At 46.4% G+C, this 13,746-nt stretch overlaps 1 protein-coding gene across 13 annotated transcripts in view; it reads right to left on the bottom strand.

Moving 5' to 3' along the window:
• The window catches only part of mef2cb (myocyte enhancer factor 2cb), a 105,713-nt gene that overhangs the window by 58,888 nt on the left and 33,079 nt on the right, over positions 1–13,746 (bottom strand). For all 13 annotated transcript variants that reach the window (XM_029830356.1, XM_011615833.2, XM_029830361.1 and 10 more), the window contains 2 exons: positions 8,814–9,011; positions 233–436 (listed from right to left, as the gene is read on the bottom strand). In XM_029830356.1, coding sequence (XP_029686216.1) covers positions 233–436; positions 8,814–8,867 — 258 coding nt within the window. In that variant the 5' untranslated portion in view covers positions 8,868–9,011. The remainder of the gene's footprint in view (positions 1–232; positions 437–8,813; positions 9,012–13,746) is intronic.

Genomic DNA, 13,746 nt, shown 5'->3' on the forward strand with positions numbered 1-13,746 from the left:
TCTCAAAGTGAAGGATTCTGGGAATGATTAACTATTAACTATATCATAACAGTTTCTTAGAATGACTTAAATGTGAAGCCCAAAAGAGAGAAGCATGGGTTACCAAATGAGTCACGAATGCTAAAACCATCTGTCTGCTAGTGCGTTTCTGTGTATTTGCATGAGCGTGCGCGTGTATGTGCTCCAGCGCATCTGTGCACACGTGCACCGCTTGCGTTTCGCTGAAACTCACCTCCACGATATCGGAGTTGGTCCTGCTCTCGTGGGGCTCGTTGTACTCGGTGTACTTGAGCAGGACCTTGTCCATGTCTGTGCTGGCGTACTGGAACAGCTTGTTGGTGCTGTTGAAGATGATCAGGGCGATCTCGCAGTCGCAGAGCACGCTCAGCTCGTACGCCTTCTTCATCAGGCCGAACTTCCGCTTCGTAAATGTCACCTGGGTGGGAAGGAAAGGTAATAGAGGGCATGATCAGTTTGAGTGAAGAACGAGGCACGAGCAATACGGATTGTGCACGTTTATGCGGGGTCACTCTGGAAGTCTTATTTATAATCATCATTTGTATTTTTTTCCTGCATTCTGCAATGACAGAACAAATAGCCCCGACCGGCCGAGATTGCCTGTAAACGAAACATTCTCAGAAAGATTAAAGGAAACTGACGCCTGCTGATGGTTCAGCACCACCTGACTGTAACAGTCCAGCCAGTATAGCAGGAAAAAGAAAAAAAAAAAAACAAGCTGGGCTTACATTTGGGGAACTGAAAGTGCTCTGTCTCAGGCTGATAACGGTAAAGAAGATCAGTTGTTGCTTGCAGATCAAAGCATACCAAGGTTCATCGCAGAACAGAATTAACCTTAAATCACCCTTCCAGCCGGCCTGAACCACCTCCAGGGCTCACAAACGGAGCAACACCCCAACTTACAGTCGCTAATACAGAAAAGAGCTGATGCAGACTATTTACTCACGACATAAGCACACTTTGTTCTATTTCTCTCACCAAAAAGGCCTCCCATTCTTATAAATAACATATGGATTCTCTGACTGTGCCAGAGGCTGTTTGTGTGCTCAAGTCGTGTCAATGCCCTCAGCTTAAAGCACAGATATCTCCCCCTTTAATGGGGCCTTTTTAGTAAGTGTGAGCCTAGCGAAGGCCCAACAGCCACAACACACACACACACACACACACACACACACACACACACACGCACACAAGTGTCGGCATTGTCAAAATAGAGCAGCATCTCCTCCTCTATTGTTTAGATGAAAATTGGAGCAATGAAAGTGAGGTAATTCCAGCGAGCTGCACCTGGTATCTTTTCAAAGCCATGTGTTTGAGCTCTTTGGCTGTCAGGGGGTAAAAATAAATAAATAAATAAAATGTAGGGAAAAAAGAGAGCGAAAATGCACCACTGCCAGCTTCCGTCTCTGCACAACGCTGCTGTTTCTGGTATTGGACTTTCTTTGATTTCCTTCTGAGGCTGTGTGGATTATTTACATTGGAAATCTTTATCGGCAAAGCTTTTTTACAGAGAGGACACGCTGCCAGGCCCGGGCCCAGCTGGTCGCTAATGATCCCAGCTTGTTGATTAACTGCATATTTGTCTACTCTCTTTGGAAGTAAGCGGGCAAATAAATGAGATTTTTTAAAAAATAAGATAAAAAACTTCGAGCACTCTGAGCACACATGCAAGACTATTTGCATGTGGTGGATCCTGGCGAACGTCTCTGTACCATAAATGAAGGACTGTCCTTCAGATTTCCACGGCTTGGTTTGAAAGTGGAGATAAGGTTCAATGGATATTGATAGATCGTTTTGGATTTCTTGAAATGATATCTCCCACGATGCACCAGGGAAACCGAATATCAAACTATCCCTCACATCCACCCTGTCGTCCTCTCTGGCCTGTGATCGGGAAAGAAAACAAGCCTGAACCTCTAAAATTGGACCAGACTGCCCACCTCAACATTTCCATTGACGTCAATTCCTCACGCCAAGATACATGTTAGATGAAAGCGGCTGAAACCAGAGTTTGGTTTCTATATAGCAGTGTGAAGTGTGAGGTTTGGTACCTGCAGCAGAAAGTCTCAACTGAATTATTGATGTCAAAAAAGAAAAGAAAAATTCTCCCTTGCGTCCTAAATACTGTGCTGACATACGGGAATATTGGAAAAATCCCGTTTTCTGTTGTAAAATCAAACATTATCTAGGGACAATAAGCTAAATCGTCATCATTCAAGCTAATCTGAGAGTCACCGGTTAAAACAAACTGGACTAGAACAGCACAGCCACAGCACAAATCCTTCCAGAGGGATTAAAGAAAATGACACTGCTGTAGGAGTTAAGGTCAAAGAGGACTACTCAGGCATAGGACATGGGGAGTGTTGTCTTCCTCTGTTTTGATACCAGGGGGCACTGGGGGCAAACGCAGTACACAGTTATAGCAGCGGGGCGCAGCTCTGTTATCACCCACTCACTCAGTAGCTCAATCTACCAGGGCCATTAGTGTTTCAAAAGGTGGCACAATGCACGCACGGTGGCCAGGTGTGAGTCCCAGAAGCCCAGACCTGCATTTCTCTAAGGGGGAGGTCAACGTGCTGCTGCGGCCAGCTCAGCAACAGCCAAGCAAACACCTCATGCGCGGCTGCGCGGTTCCGTGAGATGAGAATCCAATCAAATCTGTCCCGAGTCTCGCGCTTAAAACAACGAAGAATGTAGATTTTACCCAGAGTAAAATTCACACCTAGTCTGAGTTCAGCAACGGCCCAGGAAGCCACCGATGAAAAGCCTTAAGTGACCGAACAATAACACCTACTGGTATATAAATATCACACCGCACTTATATCTCAAGCTGACATGTACAACCTGATACCTCCAAACCACATATATTAGTAATGCTGTTGCACATACACTCAGAAATAGCCAGGCGTGCACACTGAGCAGAATGGGCATGCTTATTCACGCACGCAGACGTGCTTGTTAGTGCTTTAACGCAGTCTGTGTCACAACCACCGGTGCAAACATGTGACATGCCAATTTGTGTCCTCTCTTAGCTACGTGGATTTCACATTCCATATTGGGTTTCAAAGAACTTTTAGCCTATTGTGATCTCATGGCCTCATATGATGCCAACATGTGACCCACTGATGCACATGCCAGTGATGTCACCTCTTGTTTATTTAAGTGATGAGTAATGGGAAGTACATTTGGAACACTTGGAAGGGAATGTACAGTTTGTCTCATTTCCCCATGCTAATGTAAAGAATTTGGCTCTTTGCAGCTGGAAGTAATAGAATCTGTTCATTGCGTTAAGTCTGTTTTACTGCTGCAAACGGGTTAAAATGTGAACCTGCAATCATTTGAATTCCACATTTTGATTTAGTAAAACTATAAAACTCCTTCACTAACCGGAACCCCCCCCCAAAAAAACCTAACACTTGATTTATTTCATGTTGGGCCAAGAATAGCCAAAAGGTTCCATGGTAAGAAGGTGTTGAATTACAGGGTTGAGTTGAAATTCTGTAGAACTGTGGATGAAAAATAATCAAACAAATCGCACATGTAAGTGCAATTTGCAATCAATTTTTATTTTCTTGTTGAATAGGTGTTGTTAGCCACATTGCAGTGGTAAGAATGGAGAGCAGGACATTCCACCATACTTACAATACACTGGTTAAAATGGCAACAGTAAATTGGTAATCAACCGCAGGTAAAAACATACATTGGGGCAATTTTGAGATTTTTGTGGCTTAATGAGACACAATCTAAACAAGGTCATGGGTGTAGGCCCAGAACTTGACTCTGATTTCTCTGAACAACTCCCCAATCTGAACCAGGACCTTCTAGATTTACAACTGCAGGAATTTTCAGATACTCAGTTGCATCTTTGGTACACGAATACAGCTAATGGACAGAATTATTAGCCCATCACTTGCAACTTATCGTCCATGTTCAGCTCCACAAATATAAATCCTCCTGTCTTAAATGAATGGATGTCAGATCATTAGCATCGACATCAAGATTGATACTTAGGCAGAAGCTTTGAAGATGCATTTCTAGCATTATCTATTCACCCCTGTCCTCTACAGCCTTGTCCCAACAGAGATTGAGACACACTCGTCTAAAAACAGCCCTACCTTTACATCAATTTGATAAAACTCTGGCTCATTTTTTGGTTTTAAATGATTATTAAATCATAACTTTCTTTTGGCAAAAGGAGACAAAATGGCCAGGATGAAAAAAAGATGATTAAGTGAATTTTAAGGAGGTATCGTGCTTGATTCTCTGCCACATGGGTGAGAGGAGAAAGAAAGGAGGGAGCAAGAAGGAGGAGGGGAGGACAAAGAGGGGGTGGACACACAGGAAGCACATTTGTATGCATTTCCTCTCATAACAGGAAGAGGCCAGTGGCTTCCCCTTCACAATGGCTTCGCTTCTGCTTCCCACCTCCTGCCTGCTTCCCTGGGGGAGGAGGAGGTGGAGGAAGAGGAGGAGTGGAGAGTCAGACACCAGAAAACTGCTGGTTAGCAAACCAAACATGGCAGTGCACGCACGCAAACACACACACATACAGGACAGCTTTGGAGAGCGTGATTAGTCTTGCGTCAAACACTTATCCCATTGTCAGGATCCAAGCAGGAAGACACGGGCTTACGCAAAAAGGAATGAGTGGCGCTCAAGACCTGGGCCTGAACTCTGCTTCACAGCCAATGACGCCGTTAAGAGGGGCATTATGATAAAAGAGGCTTTGTCCTAGCCTTCATGCATGCTCTTCTCCCCTAAACACCCCACTTATCATCCTTTTCTCTGCGCTTTCACCATTCTGCCGGACCAGGCAGCACCATTCAAACATGTCGTCATTCAAGTTCTACATTAAGCAGCAGCAAATGACCAGGGCTGATGAGGGCGTGTTCATCACGCCAGTTTTAGCCACAGTTGCTGGTGTCAAATACGCAGCGTCTCCGATTGTTCTCATGGCCCAAGCTTGTAATTACGTTTAAAGACGACATGGAAATGGCTGCCCAGAGACTTCTGCGTGCTCCTGTTTATGCTGAACAACCGCAGCTGAAAACAGATTCACTCAAGGGCTAAAAAAAAGTAAATGTTACACTGCACGTCCCGAGTTAGCGGCCTGGGACGGCAAAAATAACTCTGTTGTCACTCATTTGAGGTGGACAAACATTTGCCACATCATGAAGCCTCTCATGCTCAAAGAATACTGTTCAATCAAAGAAAGCTGATTTGGCTGAGTTCTTTCCCATTTTGGAACATTAATTACATTTAAAACTAATTAACGAATAAACTAACTCGCTGCTATGCCTTTGGTGTGAATTCTGCTAAAATGATACATGTGACACGTGACAAATAGGCTTCTTGTAGACTTTTTTCCTGTTGGAGTGTCAATGAGACAGTGACATGAGCCTGGAAAATAAACCACATGATCAACATGTGATGGAGACGCAGAGCAACAATTACAAATAAATATTTAAATCAAGGCAACAGCGTGAACGCTGAGCGTAGCAAACGTCTCAAACGAGGCCTCGTGGAGCTGAACATATGACAGGGATGAGCGCTACTCGCTGGAGGAAAAGGAGGGAGATGGCAGAAGGTGGGAAACAGGGAATTAGAGGAGGGGAGCAGAGGTGAGCAGCTACCCTGTGGGCCTCATTATTTTCCTGCTGTTAATTTCACTTGCATTTTCTCACCCCTGAGCTGTAGATTGGAGGGGAGAATGCTCTCTCTCTCTCTCTCTGTCTGAAACTAAAGAACCTGGTTCTTGTAGTAATTTAACAAAGTAACAGAACAGATGCAACATAGAGAAAAAGACTAAGAGCATCTGGGGTGGGGGGTGGGGGGGGTTGTTGCATTTTATCGCCTCCCAGGCAAAGTGCATGTCATGATGTTGTTTGTGGGAGCTGGGCGATCCTGTTGTTTTACTTCCTGTCACTGATGACCCAATCCATGTGTAACCTTTGGCCCTGGGTCCCTCCCCTCTCAGAAACCACATGCTCCATACAAACACACATATACACACAGATTTGCACAAACAAGTCATCCTAAATTAAGCCCAGCGAGTGTACTGGCTGGAGAGGTAACACTAATTAGACCCAATTGCAGTAAATTAGTCCAACTCCAGAGAGATACATGTGTTTCAGATGTGTACACGTGTTTACAAGAACGCATTTGACTCCTCTCCACTGTGCGTCTGAGCGCGTAATCTGTCTTAAATCTTGACGTGTGTGTGTGTGTGTGTGTGTACTCGCACACGTATACCTGAGCATGCATCCTGTATGGTCGGTGTGTGTGCGTGCTTGTGTGTGCTGTTATACTGACTTGGGCAACAGACTCCACTCTCTGTGTGCAGCCCGTGGGTTTATGGCACAGGGGGCTCTTTCATGTGACCCAGACTGGGAGAGGGTTTGAGTGGTCAGGGGGCTTGGAGCCAGGGCTCGCACACTGCTGCCCACTGTCCGGAGCTCCGGGCAGCCAGTCAACGCCAGGGAGGCCTGGTCTTTTTGCCCCCGCTCTGGGAAAGTGTTTCACGGCCTGGGGGTGGCAGCCCGAAGTGGCCGCCCAGAGAGAGGCAGGACCTCTGCCCACGACGATGGTGCTTCTAGGGGGGCAGCAGTGCAGCCCTGTAGGTGGCAAGATGGTGTTGACAGCCACACAGAGTGGTGCCACTCCAAAGAGAGCTGAAGTGTTTGGAGAGTTTGCCGACTGTATAGCTTTAAATAGCTATCAGGGAGAAATGTGGGCGCAGAATGGTTTTTAGACATATTTTTATAAAATGTTCAATGTATTTCTTTTTACAAACTATAGAGTCAACAATGTGGTGTATATATATAAATATAATGTGTGTATATCTGGAGACTGGAGGGCTAGAGGACACATGTTTACTTGAGGTGGGATGTGACACATTCTGTGAAGAAGGAAGTGAAAATATTCAAATGAATTGATCTTTTTCTTTTTCGAAGACGTTTCTGTGTCTTGTGACCCTCCCAAAGCCTACAAACAGTGGTGATGTCACTCCTGTAGGCCATGGGTTGAATGACCGAATGCTCTCTGGATGCGGTGTTTTCCACATGACTTGATGATATCATGTCACTCGGTTGAACAAACGACAAACTGTGATCAGATCAAAACAATAAAATCCAGCGATATATTGATCTTCCTTTCCCTGAACCCTGTCCCTCCTCCTCCCCTCTCCCCCCCTGTAAGCAAAGCCCGGATATCTTTGGCATCGATTCCCCTCAGGTGTCCTTCCTGTCTCCCTCTTTCCCTCCTTATCCGCAGGAGCCGGAGCGCCTGGTGCAACTGGCGGGCCTGGGCTGGGCTGGGATGAGGGAGACAGTCTGAGATAACAGAGAGAGGGAAGCTTTGGTGTTGCAGCAACATGATCGCTTCGGTCCTCGTGTAAACTGTGTGACCTCCTCCCCGTTCCTCCTCCGCCTCCAGTCGGACTTTCAAAACAAATACTCCATTGTTTTTATTTATGCACTCTGTCACGACTGGAATTTTCTTCCTAATCTCAGGTCCGCTCGCATTCCCACCCCTCTTACTTCCAGAAAACACACTCGTTGAGGTGAGTCACGACAGGGGTCACAAATCTACTTCAATTACTCCTCCACTATCGACTAATCGATTCCTCGAGTCTCTTGGTGTCATTTCCTCCTGGCTGTTAATGACTGTGTTTGATAAAGCGGACTGTGAGGACACGGCAAACACCGGCTAAGCGGTGTTCTGTGTTCAGACAAGGTGAGTGTGTGTCTAGATGTGTGTTTGACCTGTGATCTAGGGGCCATGTCAGTAGCGTATGGATCCAATTGGCCTGCCAGGAAGCTGACAAAGTGTCAGTGGTCAGTCGTGCCACAGGAAGTGATCAATTGCGCGCCTCGAGGGCAGTGAGAGAGCCCCTGTCTCTATCTACTTCCTGCCAAAGACGCCGTCTGGATGAATCACGTTGTACAGAAGTTGTTCCTATTCTCCCAAGTAAACCAGCCACTTGTAAACGGTGTCCTGTGTTTATTCAGTTGCTAGTCTGGTTATTAGAATAAGAATGTGAAGAAATCTATGTGGTGTGTTATGTGATTTATGGCAGATTTATGGCAACAAAAACACCGATTCAGCAGCGCTTCCTCTCCGCCCCTGTTGGCCTAATCCAGCGTGCTACTTTCAACGTCTCATTTCTGCGTACTTATTTGTGTTTTCTCCTGTCCTGCCACACTCTGCCCAGTAATATTCCACTCCCTGCGAGCTAAACTGGGAAACAGCATCCGACACCACCCGCGAAAGCGGTGATAGTGTTAAAATGATTCAAAGTGATTCTCAGCACTTTGCGGTACCAAAAGCGACACTTTAAGGTTGATAGTTGCTTAACTGAATGCTCGCATCCTTGCATTGACACACTTTTCTCTTTCTCCAATGTATCCAGTTTATTACAAAGAGGAGGAGGGGAGGGGGGGTCACTCCTGCACATGAATAGTGTCAGTGCACAATGTAGCATGGGCGACCCAGAAAGCCCTTTCCTGGTTGGATTCCTTGACTAGCTACACTGTGGCTCTCGACCCCAGACGACCCAGACTGAGACTGGAGTAAGCCGTCTTGGGCTAAACGAGGCTCCTTAATAGAAATGTACCATTAGAAAGCCAAAAGAATCCCAGCCTCCTCTGTGGCACCCAGTCCACACATTGCCCAGACTCCCAGAAGACCTTCACTGGTGAAGGCCATGTGGGGTGCGGGGCGTTTTGCCCACCACCCCCGCTTTGTCCTCCCCTCCCTCATCCTCATCCATCCTCCCCATTCCCCAGGGACTTTACCTGTCTGTTGCGTTCATCCATAATCCGCGTGATCTGAATCTTTTTCCTCCCCATCGTCCCCGTCTCTTTTTTCTCTCCTCCTTTTCAAGAACTTTATGCTTTTCTTCTCTCTTCTTTTCTTCACTCGTCTGCTCTTCCCTTTTCAGTCACTTTCTCTGCTATTTGTTCCAATCAGCTCAAAGATTCCAGCATCCGTACCTGCAAGAAAGAAGAGGGGAGGGGGAGGAGGGCGGGGTGAGCATTAAATGAAATGAAATATGGCAAAATAGGGAGGGAAAAAAAATAATAAAAGTGGCATCATGGCAGCCACAAGGGAGGGTGAAGAAAGACAAAGAATCTGTCAACAATGTTGTGAGAACGGCTGTTTTTCACTGTCGATATCATGCAAATCAGTTTCTGCAGGGTTTTTTTTTTTCGTTTTTTTTTTCCCAGGCAACCAACTATGAGAGGAGACAGCGCTGTCAGGATCTCGCTTCGTTCACAGAGAGTTTGACAGTGTTTTGGAAGTGCCACTAACTTAAATGCTCTAATCACCAACACTGTAACATTACCTCCAGACTGAGAAATACATTTTGTTTCTTCCCACGAAATGCACTGTATTGACAGTGAGACTGCAAGGCACCGTCCCCCCCCCACCAAATCTACCTGCAGCTCATCTCCAAACTGGCAGATGGGAATCGTGAGACACGCTACCAATGCACAGTTTTTCTATGTTCTAGTGAAACAATGTCAAAAGAAGAAGCAAAAATAATTCCAAAAGCATTAAGAGGTAGAGAACAGAGATCTTTTTTTTTAATGGCTACAACAATATTAATTGAAATGGAGACACTGGATGCCAATGAGCTAACCCAAAAAGCAGCAGAATGCACCTCAGCGGTTGCATGTGTGCAAACAGTGAGTGTGTGTTTGAGAAGTGGAGGCAGGCCGCTGTTGAGCTGGACAGAATGTGCAAAGATGAAAGCAATACTGTGAAAAGTTTGTGTGACTGTGTGTCCGTATATGCGTGTGTGCATGTGTGTGTGTGTGTGTGTGCGTCTGTTCCTGTGTGGGTTTGGCTAAGCCAGAGCTCCAGTGCATCTCTCCAGAGTGCTAAAGTAGGCCAACCCAATCTATCTCAGGGAGGAGCAGAAGAACTGTTGTTGTGTTTTCTTTTGACAGTAGAGGTGATAACGTCCCTCGTTATGCAAATGAGCATCCCATTATTTAAGCTCAGTGCAATGCAGGGGAGCTGTCAGCGCCGTCACATAAAAAAAAAAAAAATCCTGCATCTACCCTGCCTTTTTTTTCTACTTTCCCCTTCTTCTCTCTTCTCTCCTTTCTGAAACAGCTTTCCGGCACCTGGCAGCACAAGCATCAGACATTGATGTGGAAGACGACACCGCTTCACCAAAAGACACGTCAGTCTCAGTCTCTCTATCACTCTCTCTCTTTCTTTTCTCTCATGCACCCTTGCTCTCTCGCTCCCGTGCTCGTAGTGCGCACATACGTGCACATCACCCTTCTTTCCTTCTCCTTGTGCTCTAAGAAAGAGAAAGCACAAGAAACCTCTAAATGGCGAGAGGGGAACGCGGCACATCATCATGGACTCGACCTTCTTGTTGGACACTGATAATCGCGAAGGCCGCCGGCTAACGACGTGTTTGCTCAGGCCCGAACATTTTCAACCACGCCGCAATCATTATAATGTAAAATTCTCTGACATTAACTTCCATCAATTAAAATCAGAGAGACAATAAAATATGAACAATGATCAAATAAATCACAAAAAAAGAGCCTTCCTTAGTTGATGGGTAGAAATACGCCCACTTGCCTCATTTGGCAGTTAGGACAACAGCCAAACTACGCATCACAATAACAAGATCTAAAATAAAGGCATGGGAAGGAGGCGGGGGGTATCCAAAACACTTTAGCATCACTGTGTGCACACATACCCATCCACAGTCAGAAAAACAAAGAGCTGCCCTGTGGAGGACAACAAAAGAGGGATGTTGTCAGACAAATGAGGATTACAAGCCAACACAGGCGCTTGGCACAGGACAGCCAGACAAGGATATCAATCAAGTCAGTGTACCTCAATCACAGGCTGACAGCATCAACCCCTCCCAGCCTTTGTACTCCACACTATCCGGCCCGGGCACGGCTCCAAACAAGGAGGCGTTACCTCTGTGATCCCTGCCTCCTGGCCTCCACCTCCTCCTCCTTCCTCCCACAGCCGACTGAGCAGAGCAGAACCTCTCAATGTCAACAACCACTGGGGCAACACCTAAGGCCTTACGTAACATTAATGCTAAGACTAAGCTCATGTCCTGAACATTTAATCCCTGCTTTTGGCTCCCGGCACCTGCCAACGCTCCCCGAGGTGAAGCTTTGCTGCCGCTCAGCCCCTCATCGGTGCCAGCCTACACGCCACCCCATTCATTCTCACTTTTTACCTCGTTTGCCTCCTCCTACACAATCATACTGTATAAGTTACCATCCCTCTATCCCCACCTCCCTCCCACCTTTCTCACCACCCCCCCCACTCTTCCTCACACCCGCCCCCGTCCCATGCGAATGCCAGGCAGCTCCTGGATAAGAACCCACCTCCTCAGCGGGCTCCTTTCCCTCCTTTCATTTATTTCCTTCATGTTGGACAGAGCATCACTTTGACTCCAATGATTTCCAGCAAATCGCACAATCCACACGGCCCTCGTGATAGTAGAGAATATTCTGCTGGGTCCAAACCATTGGCTGTGGCATTTTTTATTTTTTTGGCAAATGCTCACCGACTTCTGATTTCGGCATTTGTGAAAATCACCAGGATGTGTGTCTTAAACAGTAAATCTGTGACATTTGTGTTGCTCCTCTGCACCCTCACACAAACACAAGGAAGCGCTTTGTGCGACGCGAGGCTTTACGTGTGCGGCAGGGGCCTTGGCGCAATGCAGAATTCACAGGGATTGGTTGAATTCCACTCAACTGTTGCGGCTGTCACATCCCAAATACCTGGAGGGACTGCAATTCTCAGCAGGAATTTCTCACAGGGGAGTGACACTGACACTTACCTCGACAGGGCAGATGAGGTGAGAATGAAACAAGCAGAGGGATGAAGACGCACAGCAAGAGAGAAGAAAGAACTAACAAGCTTATGAGCGCGCATTAAGCCAATTTACTAATCCCAAAGTGGGGCAAAGTAAAAGAAGGATTGAGAGGTGTAAAAGGATGAAAACGCAAAAGGCATTTCCTCATCCTCCGTGTGGATTTTGACTAATGGTATGCTTGCATTCACACCGGCCTGGTAAATGAAGAGAACCTACAGCAAAAGTCTGCTAAGGTCAGAGATCGCGCTCGCACCAAGCAGACAGAAGCAGAGCAAATGCTCTTCGGCTGGTTTTACATCTTCATACGCATGTTACGCTGGAGAGGTGACAATGAGAGAGAGGGAGAAACAGGGAGAAGAGGGGGGAAATGGAGTGAAGCATAAAGAGAGATCTTTTGAAAAGGCACCAGGCCTCTCTAGGGGGAGGGGAAGAGCTGCATCCACGACCCTCCCATCTGTTCAGCAGACGGACGGAGAGAGAGAAGCAGAGAGGGAGGGAGGGAGGGAGGGAGGGAGAGAGAGATATAGAGAGGGGGGGGAGTGAAGGTTGGGGGAGGATGGGAGAGAGGGAGGGAGCAGCAATTCAGCACATAGATCTAATGAGCGTTCTCGCTCTCTTTCAGAAGTGGAGCTGAGAGGACGATGGGAACATATCCACTCAGTGCACCACGAGGCTTGATTCTAGGTCGCTTCACTCCCAAGTGTTTAGTCACTAAAAACTAATATACAGCACATAGTGCTTTTTCATACTCTAATAGATGGTCTGCAGGGTGCTTGCTAATGTGTGTTTTCTGCTTCTTTTGTTATTGAGGACAGACAGTGAAGCTGATTCTTGAAATCATGGGGGGGGGGGGGGGGGGGGGGTGACAAAGAGGAACTTTACCTTGACTAATGGTCAGGCCTACTTTGTCACCTTGAAAGACAGCTGCTGAGATTTAGTCATGAATCAGGAGAGGCGAGAAGAACAGGAACACCGGTTCCAAGAACAAAAAAAACTGTCTTAATCCAAGAGACAATTTTAGCATTCGTAGAATTTATGATGGAGAAGGAAAGTAGCGTGCATGTGAATGAAACCCGAATTCTGCTGATTCGTACACTCTCAAATTCGACAGCAAATTGGGGAAGGTGATTTATCGTGACAGGATTGGTCAAGTTTTTCCACGAAACCCCGCATGGGCAGTACAGCCCTCTGTTCGTGGTACATCTGCAACACATTTGGTAATAACATGTGTCCTGAAAAAAAATATACATACATGGTAGAACACCAGTATCCCCTATCCTCCTAGGAAATGTGGTTGTGAGGATTTGAAATAACATATTACACTGCAGTAAGTAAACCTTTTAGGAGGTGTATGGTACATTAAATAAACACTCTCTCTTTTTAAATAAACTCCCATTTCCTTGAAGACGAGGGCAAAAAAAAAAAAAGGTTCAAGACGGTTCTCCAAATACAATCCGAATGTCTGTGCACACTCCCGGTGCTCCATTTTGACTCAGATGCAGGAAGATTTCCTTTCTTTCACTTCACTCAGTGGTTTTTGGAGGTTTCTTCTGATTTTTGCTGCAGCTACATGGCGGCGTGTGTCGATATGAGAACGTGATTTTGTCTTGCCTTGTGCGTGTTTGTGCTTTATTTGGAACTTGTGGCGCACGGCACTTTATCTCCTGTCAGGATGGAGGGAGATACACCAACAGAAATGAGACGAGGGGACGGATCCAGCAAAGAAGCGCATCGATGGCCAGGCAGAATGGGAACAGAAAAAAAAACCTGTATCAGGTCTCATTGTGCCTCTAATGTCATTACAGGCGGTGACTCCACTATGTGGCACGCTGCACTACCCATCTGTCAGAGTG

The sequence above is a fragment of the Takifugu rubripes genome, chromosome 21 (assembly GCF_901000725.2).
Source record: "Takifugu rubripes chromosome 21, fTakRub1.2, whole genome shotgun sequence".
Taxonomy (NCBI): Eukaryota; Metazoa; Chordata; class Actinopteri; order Tetraodontiformes; family Tetraodontidae; genus Takifugu; species Takifugu rubripes.